The sequence below is a fragment of the Carassius carassius genome, chromosome 21, assembly GCF_963082965.1.
Source record: "Carassius carassius chromosome 21, fCarCar2.1, whole genome shotgun sequence".
In the NCBI taxonomy this organism is placed as follows: domain Eukaryota; kingdom Metazoa; phylum Chordata; class Actinopteri; order Cypriniformes; family Cyprinidae; genus Carassius; species Carassius carassius.
Window position 1 is genome coordinate 21,494,390 of NC_081775.1, and position 14,755 is coordinate 21,509,144.

At 44.8% G+C, this 14,755-nt stretch overlaps 1 protein-coding gene across 1 annotated transcript; it reads left to right on the plus strand.

Moving 5' to 3' along the window:
- The first annotated feature begins 374 nt into the window (after positions 1 to 374).
- LOC132097836 (4-trimethylaminobutyraldehyde dehydrogenase A-like) lies at positions 375 to 14,200 on the plus strand. Its single transcript, XM_059503785.1, has 12 exons — positions 375 to 518; positions 805 to 961; positions 2,475 to 2,620; positions 2,950 to 3,079; positions 3,189 to 3,323; positions 3,442 to 3,638; positions 11,748 to 11,888; positions 12,215 to 12,403; positions 12,715 to 12,802; positions 12,942 to 13,083; positions 13,357 to 13,469; positions 13,621 to 14,200. Exons 1-12 carry the CDS (start codon positions 462 to 464, stop codon positions 13,713 to 13,715), a joined length of 1,590 nt encoding a protein of 529 aa, XP_059359768.1. The 5' UTR covers positions 375 to 461; the 3' UTR covers positions 13,716 to 14,200.
- The last annotated feature ends 555 nt before the right edge of the window (positions 14,201 to 14,755 follow it).

Here is a 14,755-nt window from a genome sequence, read left to right on the forward strand (position 1 = left end):
GTGATAGATGGTTAATCTAGAAGTAATAATGTTTGTTTAGGTATAGCTTTTTTAGGTATGTTGTTTTTTTTTTTAAATATGTTATAGAATTGGCATTGAACGTTTCATTGCCAAATTTAGTAGTGCAAAATACAAATAAAATTGGTTGACGAGTGCATAACCAGTGAGAGACGGAGAGACAGAAAAACAGCAGAGTTGCTACAGAAACAAAAATGCAGTTCATGAAATTGAGAGGACACGTCCAGTGCACTCTAGTCTATTTGTAATGTCTTTTTTGCGCAATTCTTGCTTTCTGGAACCTTGGCCTGAATGTGTTGAAACCATAAAAATGTGGTCTAAAGGCGGTGCTTAAGGTATAAATCATCCCACCCACCCTTTATGTAATAAACTCAACGGGGTCAGCTTGAGCAACCATATGCTTTAAAGTCGAAAAAATTGTAGAGACGTCCTTCTTTCACTCCATGATCATAGAAGGCGAACCATCTACTTTTGTACAGTGTACAGCTTGTGTTGAAAAGGTAACTAACATCCATTCAAAGGAGGGCTTAGTGCATTGCATGAATTTTTTTAATAGTTGTACAATTAATGCATAACCATGAACAGTCAGTGCTGCATCCCCCGTTGTGGCAGCATTGTGGATTAGCCAAAGTGTATTACGGACTAGTTCTTATTCAGTGCATGCATAAAACTTTTCTCTGCTGCATAAGCATTGGACGTTATTGACATTACTAGTTGAATGTGTGGTTGGAAACAAAAATATATTGCTAACAATTATTTATAATCATTTACATGGTTCCCGTCCAGACCAGAATGGCTCAGCAACCGCTTCTGTCGCTGCCCGAGTTTCAGAGTGTTTCCACGGGTACTTTGATGGTGAAGGAGCCGCTGAATTTCTGGGGAGGAGCGAGAGTGAAGCCGAAGGACACAAAGAACTCTGAACCAGTATACGAACCAGCAACTGGTATAATTTTTTTTAAACTGTATAAATAACTTTTAGGTTCGGTGCAGTCCCCCCCCCCCCCCCCCCCCCAGTTTTGATTCCCCCATGTCCATTTCCGTTTTGATATCATATGATCAGCCAGACAGCTGACCAGATAACAATACTAACAATATTTATTTTTATTAAACACGGCAAAATTTAACGTAGCTAAATAAAACATATAAAAATTAACATAATATACAAACTTGCGTCAAATGGAATAATAATGAAGCCCTTGTCAGCAGTATAGCTAAGAAAATAAAAAGAAACAAACTTGGTGTAAAGCAGGAGCAGTTGGTAAACACGTCATGCATCCAGGCCAATAGGTTTCAGTACAGCGGGGCTATTCAAATCTTGCCCTGGAGGGCCAGTGCCCTGAAGAGTTTAGCTCCAACACAACTACACCGTTAACCCTACCCATTACCCTGTCACTCAAATGGTACTCATTGCAGAGTCAAATTACTAACATCTCCACCTCTCTGGTCGGCTAATGCGGTGGAGGGATAGAGTTGTGGGTAGGGTTAAGGGTGTTGTTGGATATTCTAGCTCCACCCTTTAGGCGCGCATGAGGGGGAGCTGGATGACATTTGACTCTGCAGTGAGCACTACTTTTCCAAATCATCTTAATTCGTCCTACTAAGACCTAAGAAAATATGTTGACTTTTTGTGAAGAAAAACTACATACTTTTTTAGTGTGTAGCAGCAAGTTTTGGAACATACTACTAAGTCATTGTTGTGTCTGGGAAACCACAGTCTGCTTTTTCGAATATTTACATGTATCCTGTCAAAAATCATCTTGTGACAGTTAATGTCCTCATATACACAGTCCACATTTCATAGAATACTCAATTCATCTTACTTAACTTAAGAGAAAAATAGCACAATGATCTGCCAGGCCACTGTTTATGTTGCTGTTGAGCTGTTGCATATTTATGAAAGTTCACAGAGTGGTTGCAGATAAAATGTATAATGAGAAAAATACATTTTATCAGGCTTTATTAATAAGCACTCCAACTCCTTTACCCAAACCACACATACTGTATATCCATAATGTTTGCAGTGTTTTTTTTTTTTAAATAGTGTTTGTAGGTCTTAACTGAGTCCTCCTCCAAATCATAGTGGCTTGTGGGAAATATTAGCTGTTAAAATGTGCATGTGCATGTATCTGCACTCTGAAAATCCACCACAAAAGAAGACTATCAGTGCATCTTTGGGATTCTCAGGGTTTCTCTCAAGTTCCTTTATGATTCAGTGCCCTAGTTTTACAGGCTGTTCATTGAGTTATTGATTCACAATAATTGCCCTGCAGTCTGTTGAATCACATCTCAATAGTCAATTATAGGAACAGTACTTCGAAACCAGTATGTCAAGTCCAAATCTGAGAATCCTGAACTCTTTAAATTTAATGTAGGAATAAAAAAAATGTGCTCACAAATGGCCGTTCTTTCCAGTAACATGTTCAATGCTTGTACTTCAGCCTGTGTTCTGTTCTCAGGTCGTGTGCTGTGTGATTTGATTCCCTGCGGAGAGGAGGAGGTAGATGAGGCCATAAAAAGTGCTCATTCTGCATACCTAAAATGGAGCAAATTATCAGGAATGGAGAGGGCCCGGATCATGCTAGAGGCCGCCAGAATTATTAGGGTAAATGCATGTAATGTGTAGTATTGCTTTTACATTTGATCTAATGAACATAGTAGTCAATAGAGTGCAACAATCCGGAAAGAAAAATCCTATTCATTAATTACATGGGGGAATTGTATTTGATGATAACTAGTACACCTTTAAAACAGACTTACTGTACAGTCCAAATTTGTTTATTTCTGATATATGCTGTACTTATATTTTAAATGTTCAACGGCAAGCTTTTTGGTGTAAATCTACATTACACCTGATTCTAAAGGGAAATTAGGTCATGATGTTGATTATTAGATTGATTCTACCAATTAGCAAACATCTATTCTTGAATGTAGGAGCGCAGAGATGAAATTGCGAGAGCAGAAGTGGCCAACAATGGCAAATCAATCACTGAGGCTCAGGTGGATATTGATGTTGCCTGGCAGGGTATTGAGTACTATGCTGGCATTGCTCCCACTTTGTCAGGTAGGCTTGAAAACTGGGTAATCAACTTGACAAGGTGGCTGGTCTCAAAAAATAGCAAAAATTGGAAATATGTATACATCATATCTAAGAATGGTCTTTCTATAATCAGGCCAGCATATTCAGCTTCCAGGAGGATCTTTTGCTTACACCAGAAGGGAGCCACTGGGAGTGTGTGTTGGCATTGGAGCTTGGAACTACCCTTTCCAGATAGCTGCCTGGAAGTCAGCCCCAGCTATGGCCTGTGGTATGAAAAGATTGCTTTATATATCTGTAATTTGTGGCCGGCTTTTGTTGCTCCATACTTTTCTTGTTCTCCCACCATGTCTGTTTCTGCCTGTTATGGAAACATTTTCTCCTTTTAGGCAATGCCATGGTGTTTAAACCTTCTCCCATGACCCCAGTGACAGCAGTTATGCTGGCAGAGATCTACAAAGAGGCCGGTGTCCCAGATGGACTCTTTAATGTCATACAAGGAGGAGCAGAGACTGGAGGATTGCTGTGTCAACATCCCATGGTGGCCAAAGTGTCCTTCACTGGCAGTGTTCCCACTGGAAAGAAGGTATAGTATGAAAACTAAAAAACAAGAAAATAAGTAGCATTAGTACAAGGTACTGTTAACTGCAAATATACACATTTTGAACATGTATACTCTATATGCAGCAGTACTGCAGTAGTTCTCAACCTTTTTTTGCCCAAAGGCCCCACCATTGTTCAAAACTAATTTTTTAATCTTTTCTTAATCTTTTCTTAGTTTAGATTATAGTTGGTTTATTTTAATATATGAATAAAAATTTATTATTTAATACTTTGAAGTCCTACTGCACACCCTTGATAGATTTTTATTTATTTATTTAAAAAAAAATGTAAAGGGGTCATATGCTGCTTTTTTTTTAAAGATCATTTTTTTGTGTATGTGTTGTAACAGAATATGTTGCTTTAATGTTCAAAAAACACATTATTTTTCAAATACTGTACATTATTGTAGGTCCTCTTGTGCCCCACCTCTCTCAAACAGGTAGTTTTCTACAAAGTACAAAGTCCATCCTTCCGACAAGCACAGTCTGCTCTGATTGGCCAACTGACCTAGTGCATTGTGATTGGCCGAACACCGCAAACACTCTTCGGAAATGTAATGCCCCTTTCAATAATCGCGAGCTTCATCTTTCAAAATAAATTTAAGGATAGTTAATAATGTCCTTAGTTTTACCATCAGTTCAAGCCTGAAAGGGGAATAGAGTGGTGTGACAGACACCATGATGAAGCTCGTATGTGTTTGCAGTACACAAGCTACGGTTAAGACAGCTCACTCCTCTGTGTGACCCTCTCTCTTTCTCTCTCTCTCTCTCTCTCTCTCTCTCTCTCTCTCTCTCTCACTCACACACACACACACGCGCGCGCGCGCGCGATGCGCAAAACTCCGCATTTTATCATTCAATAGCAAATACTTAAACTAATAACAAAATATGCTTCCAGTATCTGATTCAGAAGCACTAGATTATCGTAGCAGAGTCAGAATTACCTCTTCTCCTAGTTTCTGGAAACGGTCGTCCATAAAATGTGTTGCTGTATGCATCTACTTTCGGAAGACCAAATAATGTGCTTTTGCTTTCACCTAGAGAAACACACAGCATCTCCCTGACATGGCTGCTTCAACACTAACTGCGGTTACTGAAACCAAGCCTTCTTTCTTTGCGTGAACATTTGGGCAGAATAAGCAAATATTTCCACATAGTGACGTAAAGATGTGGGGGCGTGTTTGAATGAGCCATTTTAGTCTTAACTTTGATAAAGAATATCTCTTTGGATTTAAAGTGTAACTAAACCCCTGCTCAGAGCCTGACTGCACCCACTGACAATATTTGAAAAATGCTGAAAAGTGGGCAGATCACAGCGGAGATGGAGGGGACGAAACTAGGGCGGGGCTGAGCGAGTGCGGCGTGATCCTGAGACTCGCAGTGACGGATTGATTGACAGCTGCTGTCAGAGACGCTAAAATGGAGAGTGACTGTAATGACGCAAGTAGTTTTGCAACAGAGCGATCATTTGAAGTAGAGAACTTTTCTCCCCCACTTTTACCTGAAGTGGAGGGTGTCAAGGTGTCTGTTCATATCAATTCGAGCCGCTGGCTCAAACTGCGGTCTTAACTCCCGCACCGCGTCGCTTTTCAGCGCGAGCTGTGTGGAGAAGCCCATTTCCACCTCCATTGCGTTGGAGAAGCAATCCCGTGTAAAACGCAGTTTGCACACTCGAGCTCTAGGCGGGAACTTGCGGTCTTCCAGGCCAAATGCATGTAACCTGTCACAAACACGCCAGGTTCCTCCTCCACACAATCACGATGCACACCCTGACCTGAGTACTAATCACCACCACCTGATCCGCATCACCTTCATCCACCTCAGCACCACAAAAGCCACACACACGCACTCAGTCATTGTCCGGTCACGTTCGCGAAAAGATCATTCCTGCGCTAACTATTAGGACTAACTCCTCTTTACCTTCTCTCCAAGGATAACCTCCGAAGTCTCTTCTTCCGTCTTCTCTCCAAGGATTACCTCCAAGATCCTCCCAAAGACCCCACGGTGCGTGTGTGTGGTACCCTCCTTCCCGGCACGGATCCCAGCACCCATCCACTCCTTACTTCCCGCTCCTCTGCTTGTGTCCATTTAATAAACTACATCTTTTTATCTGTTACTCCTCTGTCTCTGAGTGATCCGTAACAGATGACCGGACCAGCACCGAGAGACACAAGCATGAGCCTCACAGATCCCTTCCAGGAATTAGTAGATGCACTCTGCCGTACACTTATGTCAGCACCTGCATCACTACCACCAGCGAGCACTTCCGCGGATCCTATCATCCCTCCTTCACCTGCCATGCACGCCAGTCCCATGGCACGGCCAGCGCCCTACTCTGGTTCGGCGGAGGAATGCAGCGGATTCTTGCTTCAGTGTTCACTGGTCCTGGAGGTGCAACCGCTCTCGTACCCTACGGATCGAGCCAAGGTAGCTTTCATTATCTCCCAGTTACAAGGCAAGGCTTTACAATGGGCAGACTCTCTCTGGACCCAGAATAATCCTGTAACCCAGTCATATTCTAGCTTCATCGAACACTTCCGGGAAGTTTTCGGCAAACCTGCCTGGGACTCCTCTATAGGTGAGAGATTATACAACTTGAAACAAGGGAATATGTCTGTCAATGATTATGCCTTGCAGTTCAGGACTCTGGCGGCCTCTAGTGGATGGAACGAACGGGCCCTTCTCACTACCTATCGCCAAGGATTGGAGCCCAGAGTGCGGTTGCATCTCGCTGCATACGAGGATACCATCGGCCTCGAGCGATTCATCCAGCTGTCCATCCGCTTCGCCACTTGTATGCAGTAGTGCTTAGAAGAGCACCAGGGCCAGGCACATTCCTCCTCTCCGCTCTGCCGGCCAGAGAACGTCAGCTCCCCAGAACCAGCCAGCGAGCCCATGGTCGTGGACTCCTACCGCCTCACTATGGCGGAGCGTCAAAGACGGCTGGCCCAGAATCTTTGTCTGTACTGTGCAGCACCGGGGCATACCATAGCTGGGTGCCCCGTCCGTCCTCCTCGTCCCATGGTGAGTGCCATCCTTCCTTCACGATATTCTATGAAACCACTCACCACTGTTGTGACACTTACTGCGGCTGATGTGTCTCTTCCAGTTTCCGCACTCCTCGATTCTGGGTCAGCCGGCAACTTCATCTCCGGCGCCCTCTGCCGTCAACTCAGTCTCACAACCTCGTCCACGGCGGCCGCTTACCAAATCCACACCATCACCGGCAGGCCGTTAAGCAAGAAGTATGTACGCCACTGCATGGGTCCAATCTCTCTCCAAACTGGACTCCTTCACCATGAGAACATTCATCTGCTGGTTCTGGAGGATTCCACCGCTGACGTCATCCTAGGGCGTCCGTGGTTGGAGCAGCATAACCCGGTAATCTCCTGGAAGACCGGAGAAATCCTGAAGTGGGGCGAAGCCTGCTTTCAATCCTGTATCTCCGGCTGTCCAGTTCCCGTGGAACGTCCCTCCGAATCACTACCAGTCTACACCACCTCTATTGAAAGCCCTGTCGTCAACCAATCCATCTCCATACCCCAGTGCTACGCCCCCTTCAGTGATGTTTTCTGCCCGAAGCGGGCCTCCAAGCTGCCTCCACACCGGCCATGGGACTGTGCCATAGATCTGCTGCCGGGTGAACCAGTGCCTAGGGGACGGATCTATCCCCTATCCGTTCCCGAGGAGAAGGCCATGGAGGATTACATCAGGGAGGCGCTGGCTCAAGGATACATCCGCCCATCTACCTCCCCTGCTGCTACGAGTTTCTTCTTCGTGGCCAAGAAGGATGGAGGTTTGCGGCCATGTATCGACTACAGAGCCCTGAATAAAATTACTCAGAAGTTTCGCTATCCTCTTCCCCTCGTCCCAGCGGCCTTAGAACATCTCTGTGGTGCCACTGTATTCTCCAAGTTGGACCTCCGCAGCGTGTATAACCTCATCCGGATACGCGAGGGGGACGAGTGGAAGACCGCCTTCATCACCCCTACTGGCCACTACGAGTACTGCGTGATGCCGTATGGGCTAGTAAACGCCCCCTCCGTATTCCAGGATTTCATGCATGAGGTGCTCCGGGATTTCCTCCATCAATTCGTCCTAGTGTATATCGATGACATCCTGATATATTCCCGGAGCCAGGCCGAACATCGACGCCACGTTGCGGAGGTCCTGCAACGCCTGAGGGACTTCCAGCTCTACCTAAAAGCAGAGAAGTGCTCATTCCATCAGCCCTCAGTGCAGTTCCTTGGCTATACCATCGACCGCAGTGGCATCCGGATGGACGAGGGGAAGGTAAGCGCCGTCCGGGATTGGCCCGTTCCTACCACCATCAAGGAACTACAGCGATTCCTGGGCTTCGCAAACTTCTACAGACGATTCATTCAGAACTTTAGTACCATCACCAGTCCTCTAACCAACCTCCTTCGTCAGAAGCCCAAGTCCCTGTCTTGGACTCCAGCCGCCACCGAAGCCTTCCAGGCCCTGAAGCTGGCCTTTACGACCGCCCCACTCCTCGTGCATCCTAACCCAGATTTACCATTCGTCGTGGAGGTGGACGCCTCTACCACCGGAGTGGGTGCGGTCCTGTCTCAGCAGCAGGGGACGCCCAGCCGCCTCCATCCATGTGCCTTCTTCTCCAGGAAGCTCAACCCGGCGGAGGTGAACTACGACATTGGCAACAGGGAGCTACTTGCCATCAAGCTTGCCCTGGAGGAGTGGAGACATTGGCTGGAGGGAGCCAAACACCCCTTTCAAGTTCTCACTGACCATAAAAACCTGGAATACCTTAGGGCAGCCAAGAGACTCAACCCCAGACAAGCCCGCTGGGCGCTATTCTTCACCCGCTTCCAGTTCTCCATCACGTACCACCCTGGGGCAAAGAATGGCAAGGCCGATGCTCTGTCCAGATGTTACTCACCCGAAGAGAGGTCTGAGAACCCCGAACCCATCCTCCCAGACAAAGTTATTGTTGCCCCTATCACTTGGTCAGCCGAAACTCCTGCCAACGCTCCGCCGGGTTGCCCACCAGGGCACCAGTACATCCCCAGGACACGTCGCACTCCTCTCATCCACGCCACCCATACATCACTTGGCACTGGTCACCCGGGGGTCAATGAAACCCTCTCGTTGCTACGGGAACGCTTCTGGTGGCCCAACATGGCCTCGGATGTCAGAAGGTACGTGAGTGGATGTAACAGCTGCGCCATGTCCAAGAGTCCTCGCCATCTACCATCTGGCAAACTCCATCCTCTGCCCGTTCACAACCGCCCGTGGTCACACCTGGGAGTGGATTTCATGACCGACCTCCCTCCCTCTGACAATAACACATGTATTCTGATTGTTGTGGATAGATTTTCTAAAGCATGTCGTCTTCTTCCTCTGAAGGGTCTCCCCACTGCCATGGAAACGACAGAACTGATGTTTAACCATGTCTTCAGGTACTTCGGCATCCCAGAGGACATAGTGTCGGATCGGGGCCCCCAATTCATCTCCCGGGTATGGAAAGCATTTCACTCCCTCCTAGGTGTGGCCATCAGCCTGTCCTCCGGCTACCACCCGCAGTCCAACGGGCAGACGGAAAGGAAGGTTCAGGAGATCGGACGCTTCCTCCGTACCTTCTGTCACGGCCACCAGAACTCCTGGAACCAATTCCTGGGGTGGGCCGAGTACGCACAGAACTCCCTCCGTCAACCCACCACCGGACTCACACCCTTCCAGTGCGTACTCGGCTACCAGCCACCCCTGTTTCCCTGGTCTGGAGAGCCCTCTGACGTTCCCGCGGTCGACTATTGGTTCCGGGAGAGCGAGAGGGTCTGGGACGCGGCCCATCACCAACTTCTACGGGCGCTCCGTAGACGCAGGACGACAGCCGACCTTCGCCGTTCCGAGGCCCCCCAGTACCAACCCGGTCAGAAGGTCTGGCTGTCTACCCGGGACATCCGCCTGCGTCTACCCTGCCGCAAGCTTAGTCCCAGATTCATTGGCCCGTTCACTATCACTCAGCAGATCAATCCGGTCACCTACAAACTGCAACTTCCTCCCGAGTACCGGATTCACCCCACATTCCATGTCTCACTCCTGAAACCTCACCATCCTTCTGTTCTTCCCTCCACAGAACCTGGCGAGACGGAAGCCCCCCCTCCTCTTCTCCTAGATGACGGCGCAGCCTACTCGGTCAAGGACATCCTGGACTCCCGGCGGCGTGGTGGGCAGCTTGAGTATCTAGTGGACTGGGAAGGCTACGGTCCAGAGGAACGCTCCTGGGTCCCACACAACGACATCTTGGACCCCTCCTTGCTGGATACCTTCCACTCAAGACACCCCAACCGACCAGCTCCCAGGGGTAGAGAACGCCCACCACGACGTCGGAGTCCCCGGCCCTCAGGAGCGGGCCCTGGGGAGGGGGGTACTGTCACAAACACGCCAGGTTCCTCCTCCACACAATCACGACGCACACCCTCACCTGAGTACTAATCACCACCACCTGATCCGCATCACCTTCATCCACCTCAGCACCACAAAAGCCACACACACGCACTCAGTCATTGTCCGGTCACGTTCGCGACAAGATCATTCCTGCGCTAACTATTAGGACTAACTCCTCTTTACCTTCTCTCCAAGGATAACCTCCGAAGTCTCTTCTTCCGTCTTCTCTCCAAGGATTACCTCCAAGATCCTCCCAAAGACCCCACGGTGCGTGTGTGTGGTACCCTCCTTCCCGGCACGGATCCCAGCACCCATCCACTCCTTACTTCCCGCTCCTCTGCTTGTGTCCATTTAATGAACAACATCTTTCATCTGTTACTCCTCTGTCTCCGAGTGATCCGTAACACAACCACTGGCGCTTAATTTTAAAGTCTGCTGGTAAACTATGCAGTCCAGCAGTGCTGTCGCAACCAGCAACACACCTCCGTACCATCCTGACCACTGTATACTAAATAAAGATAAATCTACGCTAACTTGAAGATCTAAATAACTATATAATTGCTATGCTAAATAGATGCTATATTAGTCTATCCTGGTCGTTACCAATACTCGCAATTCCAGCCCCTGACTCACTACAGTGATTTTGATGGTTTTATACTGCCAAGGGTGTGGTAGCTCGTACCAAGGGGCGTGGTGAGCTGGAAACTGCTTACGTCACCTGCCACCGCTTACGTCACTTGCCACCGCAACATCCAATAGGAAAAATCAACTGCAGTAGCCACCGTTCAGCCTGAAGAGGGCAGCACTCAGACGTTTTAACACCATATATTGTAGAATTAAAACACTTTATACTCAAATGTCAAAAAAGTTACTCGAATCAATGAACAGCACTAATAAAGCCCCATTCTTATAGATCATTAACTAAAAAAAGTTGGTTTAGGGTTAAGTTACTCTTTAAGACTTTAGTCTTTGCAACTTTAAATATCTTCTTTATGCACCTAGAGCTTGTAACACTCCAAAGAGAAAGGAAAATTTGAAATCACATCATATGACCCCTTTAAGATTTATTTTTGGCTTTTTCACCTTTGTTATGATAGGACAGATCAGAACTGACAGGAAGTGAAGAGAGAGAGAGATAGGGGAGCGTGATTGGGAAAGTTCAAGTCGGTATTCGAACACAAGGCTATTGGCGCTGACATAGATGTAGATTTGATTGGTTTTAAAACTAAAAACATCAAAGAAATAATAGCGATGAATGCCAACTGTGTTGTCATATCATGTGGCCATCATGTTGACCGAAAATTTTCATGTGAACACATCACAAAGACTATAGCCAATGGCTAACTAGTACATATGTTCTGTTTCTGCATAAGAGGAAATAACTCTTCATACCAGCAAGTGGCAATAGTCTGTATTTGTTATTCAAAAATGGAAACCGAAAACTAGGTCTGCATCTCCTAATTACTTAACCATTTAAAAAGGATGTTCAGCATAGTATGCCCGTGTATAGAATGAATATAATCTGGACATAACAGATGCTACCATTGTCATGAATACTGGGAATGTCATGAATACTGGGAATTTCATGAATACTGGGAAGTATGCAAATGTATGTGCAGTATGTATTTAAAATGTATTTTTGATGTGGTGTTATGTTCCCTATAAAGATTATGGAAATGGCAGCCAAAGGTGTGAAGCAGGTGACTTTGGAGCTTGGAGGAAAGTCACCACTGATCATCTTTAAGGACTGTGAACTGGAGAATGCGATAAAAGGGGCCCTCATGGCCAACTTCCTCACCCAAGGAGAGGTGTGTTTAAAAAATAATCAATTTTGATTTAATTTCATTTCTTTATTTGCACTTTCAATGTGTGTCTGTTTTTTGTCAATGAAAGTGAGTGCATTGCATATCACTGGCTTCCCTAGATGTTTTTAGATGACCCAGATGAGGCTTAAACCCACAATCCTCAGCTTTCAGTAGGCCCCCAGGCCCACATGTACCGATACAATAGTGTCTTGCTACACTAATGTAGTACTTTAATGCATATGAATTTGAACACATTTCTAGAAGACAGAGTTTTTGTATAAATAAAGGAAGACAGTACTGTAACTGCTGATCCCCCATCTGCCCCACAGGTGTGCTGCAATGGAACACGGGTGTTTGTGCAAAGGGAGATCATGCCACAGTTCCTGGAGGAAGTTGTGAAGAGGACCAAGGCCATCCCTGTTGGGGATCCCATGTGTGAAGAAACACGCATGGGTGCCCTCATCAGTAAACCTCACATGGAAAAAGTGCTGGGCTACATCAAGCAAGCAAAAGAACAGGTACAGTACTGGGATTTAAAGTCAATGACAACTTTCTTTTTTTTTTCCCTTTTTTTTTTGACCATGTTAAATTAAGATGTCAACTTAGTCTTCTGCTGAAAATGACAGATTTCTCTCTGGCTAAATATGCCAGACTTCAATTTGTCCAAATTGTCCTTTTTTTTTTTTATCTGACTCAAATATACCTCACGTTATGTAAGATGAGGTCTGTCCCTGCTTCCATTTTATCATGACTTGATCTTCTTTATTTTACTGTTTTTTCAAATATTGTTCATGTAGTTGAAAAAAAAAACTTTCTCATTGTTTTTTAGGGTGCAAAGGTTTTATGTGGAGGAGAACAATTTGTTCCGAATGATCGCAAACTGAAAGATGGGTACTTTGTGTTCCCATGTGTGCTTGGTGAGAAAGCCATTTTATTACCTTCATATTAATTTGTATGTTATTTAACAAATGCTTGAACTTTATCCCAAAACCAGCTTGATATTGAGCCACCATTTCTTTGTGTGCTTACTTTTACTTTACTGCAATACACACACAGATAATTGCAGGGATGATATGACCTGTGTAAGGGAGGAGATCTTTGGCCCTGTGATGTCTGTTCTGCCTTTTGACACAGAGGAGGAAGTTCTTCAAAGAGCCAACAACACAACCTTTGGCTTGGCATCTGGAGTCTTCACCAGGTCACTCCACCATACAGCAATATAATATAATTCCTGGTGATGCCTGTTGTTTTATACTAAGCTTATTATAAACTATGAAACGTTTAGCATTTTTGCATTTTCATGTACAGAATCATTTATTAAATAAAGTCATTTTGTAGAGTTTGAGTGTTCTTGTAACCAAATCCGTTATCTACAAAAAATCATAGAATTTATTTTATCACACTTAATTAACCCAGTAAACTGACTACCCTAATAGTAGATTTAACATTCTCTTGTGCTGTGTTTTTACAGGGATATTGCGCGTGCCCACAGAGTTGCTGCAAACCTTCAAGCAGGAACGTGCTACATCAACAACTACAATGTTGGCCCTGTGGAAGTTCCTTTTGGAGGCTACAAGATGTCAGGTACTCTAAACTTATATTTTCATGGGTGATTATAAAGGGTGTCATGTACAGGAAAAAAACTATAAACCTCAATCTGTTCTGCATAGTGTTTTAGTACAGATTAGTATTAGTATATTTCCTAAATGCTATTATTATTCTCCTTTTCATTTAGGGTTTGGAAGGGAGAATGGACAAGTGACCATCGAGTACTATTCTCAACTCAAGACCGTTGTGGTGGAAATGGGAGATGTAGAAAGCATCTTTTAGGCTTTTGTGGCATTAACCACCAGCAATCCTGATAGCAATGTGATTTCCAAAGTTCTAAGATTTATAGCTCTATCTATGAAGTTTGCAGTGTAACGTATTAAAATACATTTAATAACTAACATTAACTTGAAACACTGTTGTTGCTTTGACAGTCCATATGTCTGTCTCAGACTTCCAGATTATGTTGGTATGATATTACCAAAATAGAAAAGCCTTTACTGTTTCAAATCTGTGAAGTGTTTGACAGAATTGTTTAATAATTTTCAAAATACTAATAGTTCAAAATGCTCATTAAAAACAAGTGCCTTCTAATAAGTTTCTACTACAGGTTTATTTCACATATTTATTATAGTCACCTGGTGTTAGACTTGATTGTTTTTCGTCACTTTGTCCCTACCTCTCAACATCATGAAGAATTTTAGACTGGTGGTTGAAAAGTTTGTAATATTTCAAATAAGATTACCTTGGTTATCAAGAGCAAACAATTGTCTGTATAGTTTCCACCCGGAAAAGCAGTGGCGCAGTCTACTGGACGAGTCAAATAGGTCAAAATACGATGATTGATGGATAATATCAATCATATATGAAAACACTCTAAATGGCATAATGTTGCACACTCCTGTATAGTAGGTGGCGGTATGTACCTAAAAGTTGTTTGCAATCCGCCATTAACCAAGAGAATAAGAATATTAGAGTCCCCAAGTCGCGACTTTGGGTTTATTTTTTGTAAAGTTTCCTGAAAAAATCCCGGTTTGTGGTTTTTGGGGTTATTTTAAAAAATGCATAAGTCAGAAAATACTGTCAACAGTGAAAAAATGTTGCCACGTGTATAAAAAGTTCTAAGATTGAAACCAGGTCAGAAATTAAATTTAACACATTTAATTTAATGTTTGTTGTAATGCTGTATAGTGCTGTTTTTATTACATTCAGTAATTGCACAAAACACTGTATACTTCTCTTTATTTGACACGGAGGAGAAGACACAGATTCCCAGTTCTCAGTCCGAGAGCCACCCTCACTCTGACACACAAACTAAGAAA

Bases quoted from the DNA above. Each gene is read 5' to 3' on its own strand.
- LOC132097836 (XM_059503785.1), top strand. From the start codon at position 462: ATGATCATAGAAGGCGAACCATCTACTTTTGTACAGTGTACAGCTTGT. The intron at 3,324-3,441 runs GTATGAAAAGAT...TTCTCCTTTTAG, and splicing joins AGCCCCAGCTATGGCCTGTG to GCAATGCCATGGTGTTTAAA. The intron at 3,639-11,747 runs GTATAGTATGAA...TTCCCTATAAAG, and splicing joins GTGTTCCCACTGGAAAGAAG to ATTATGGAAATGGCAGCCAA.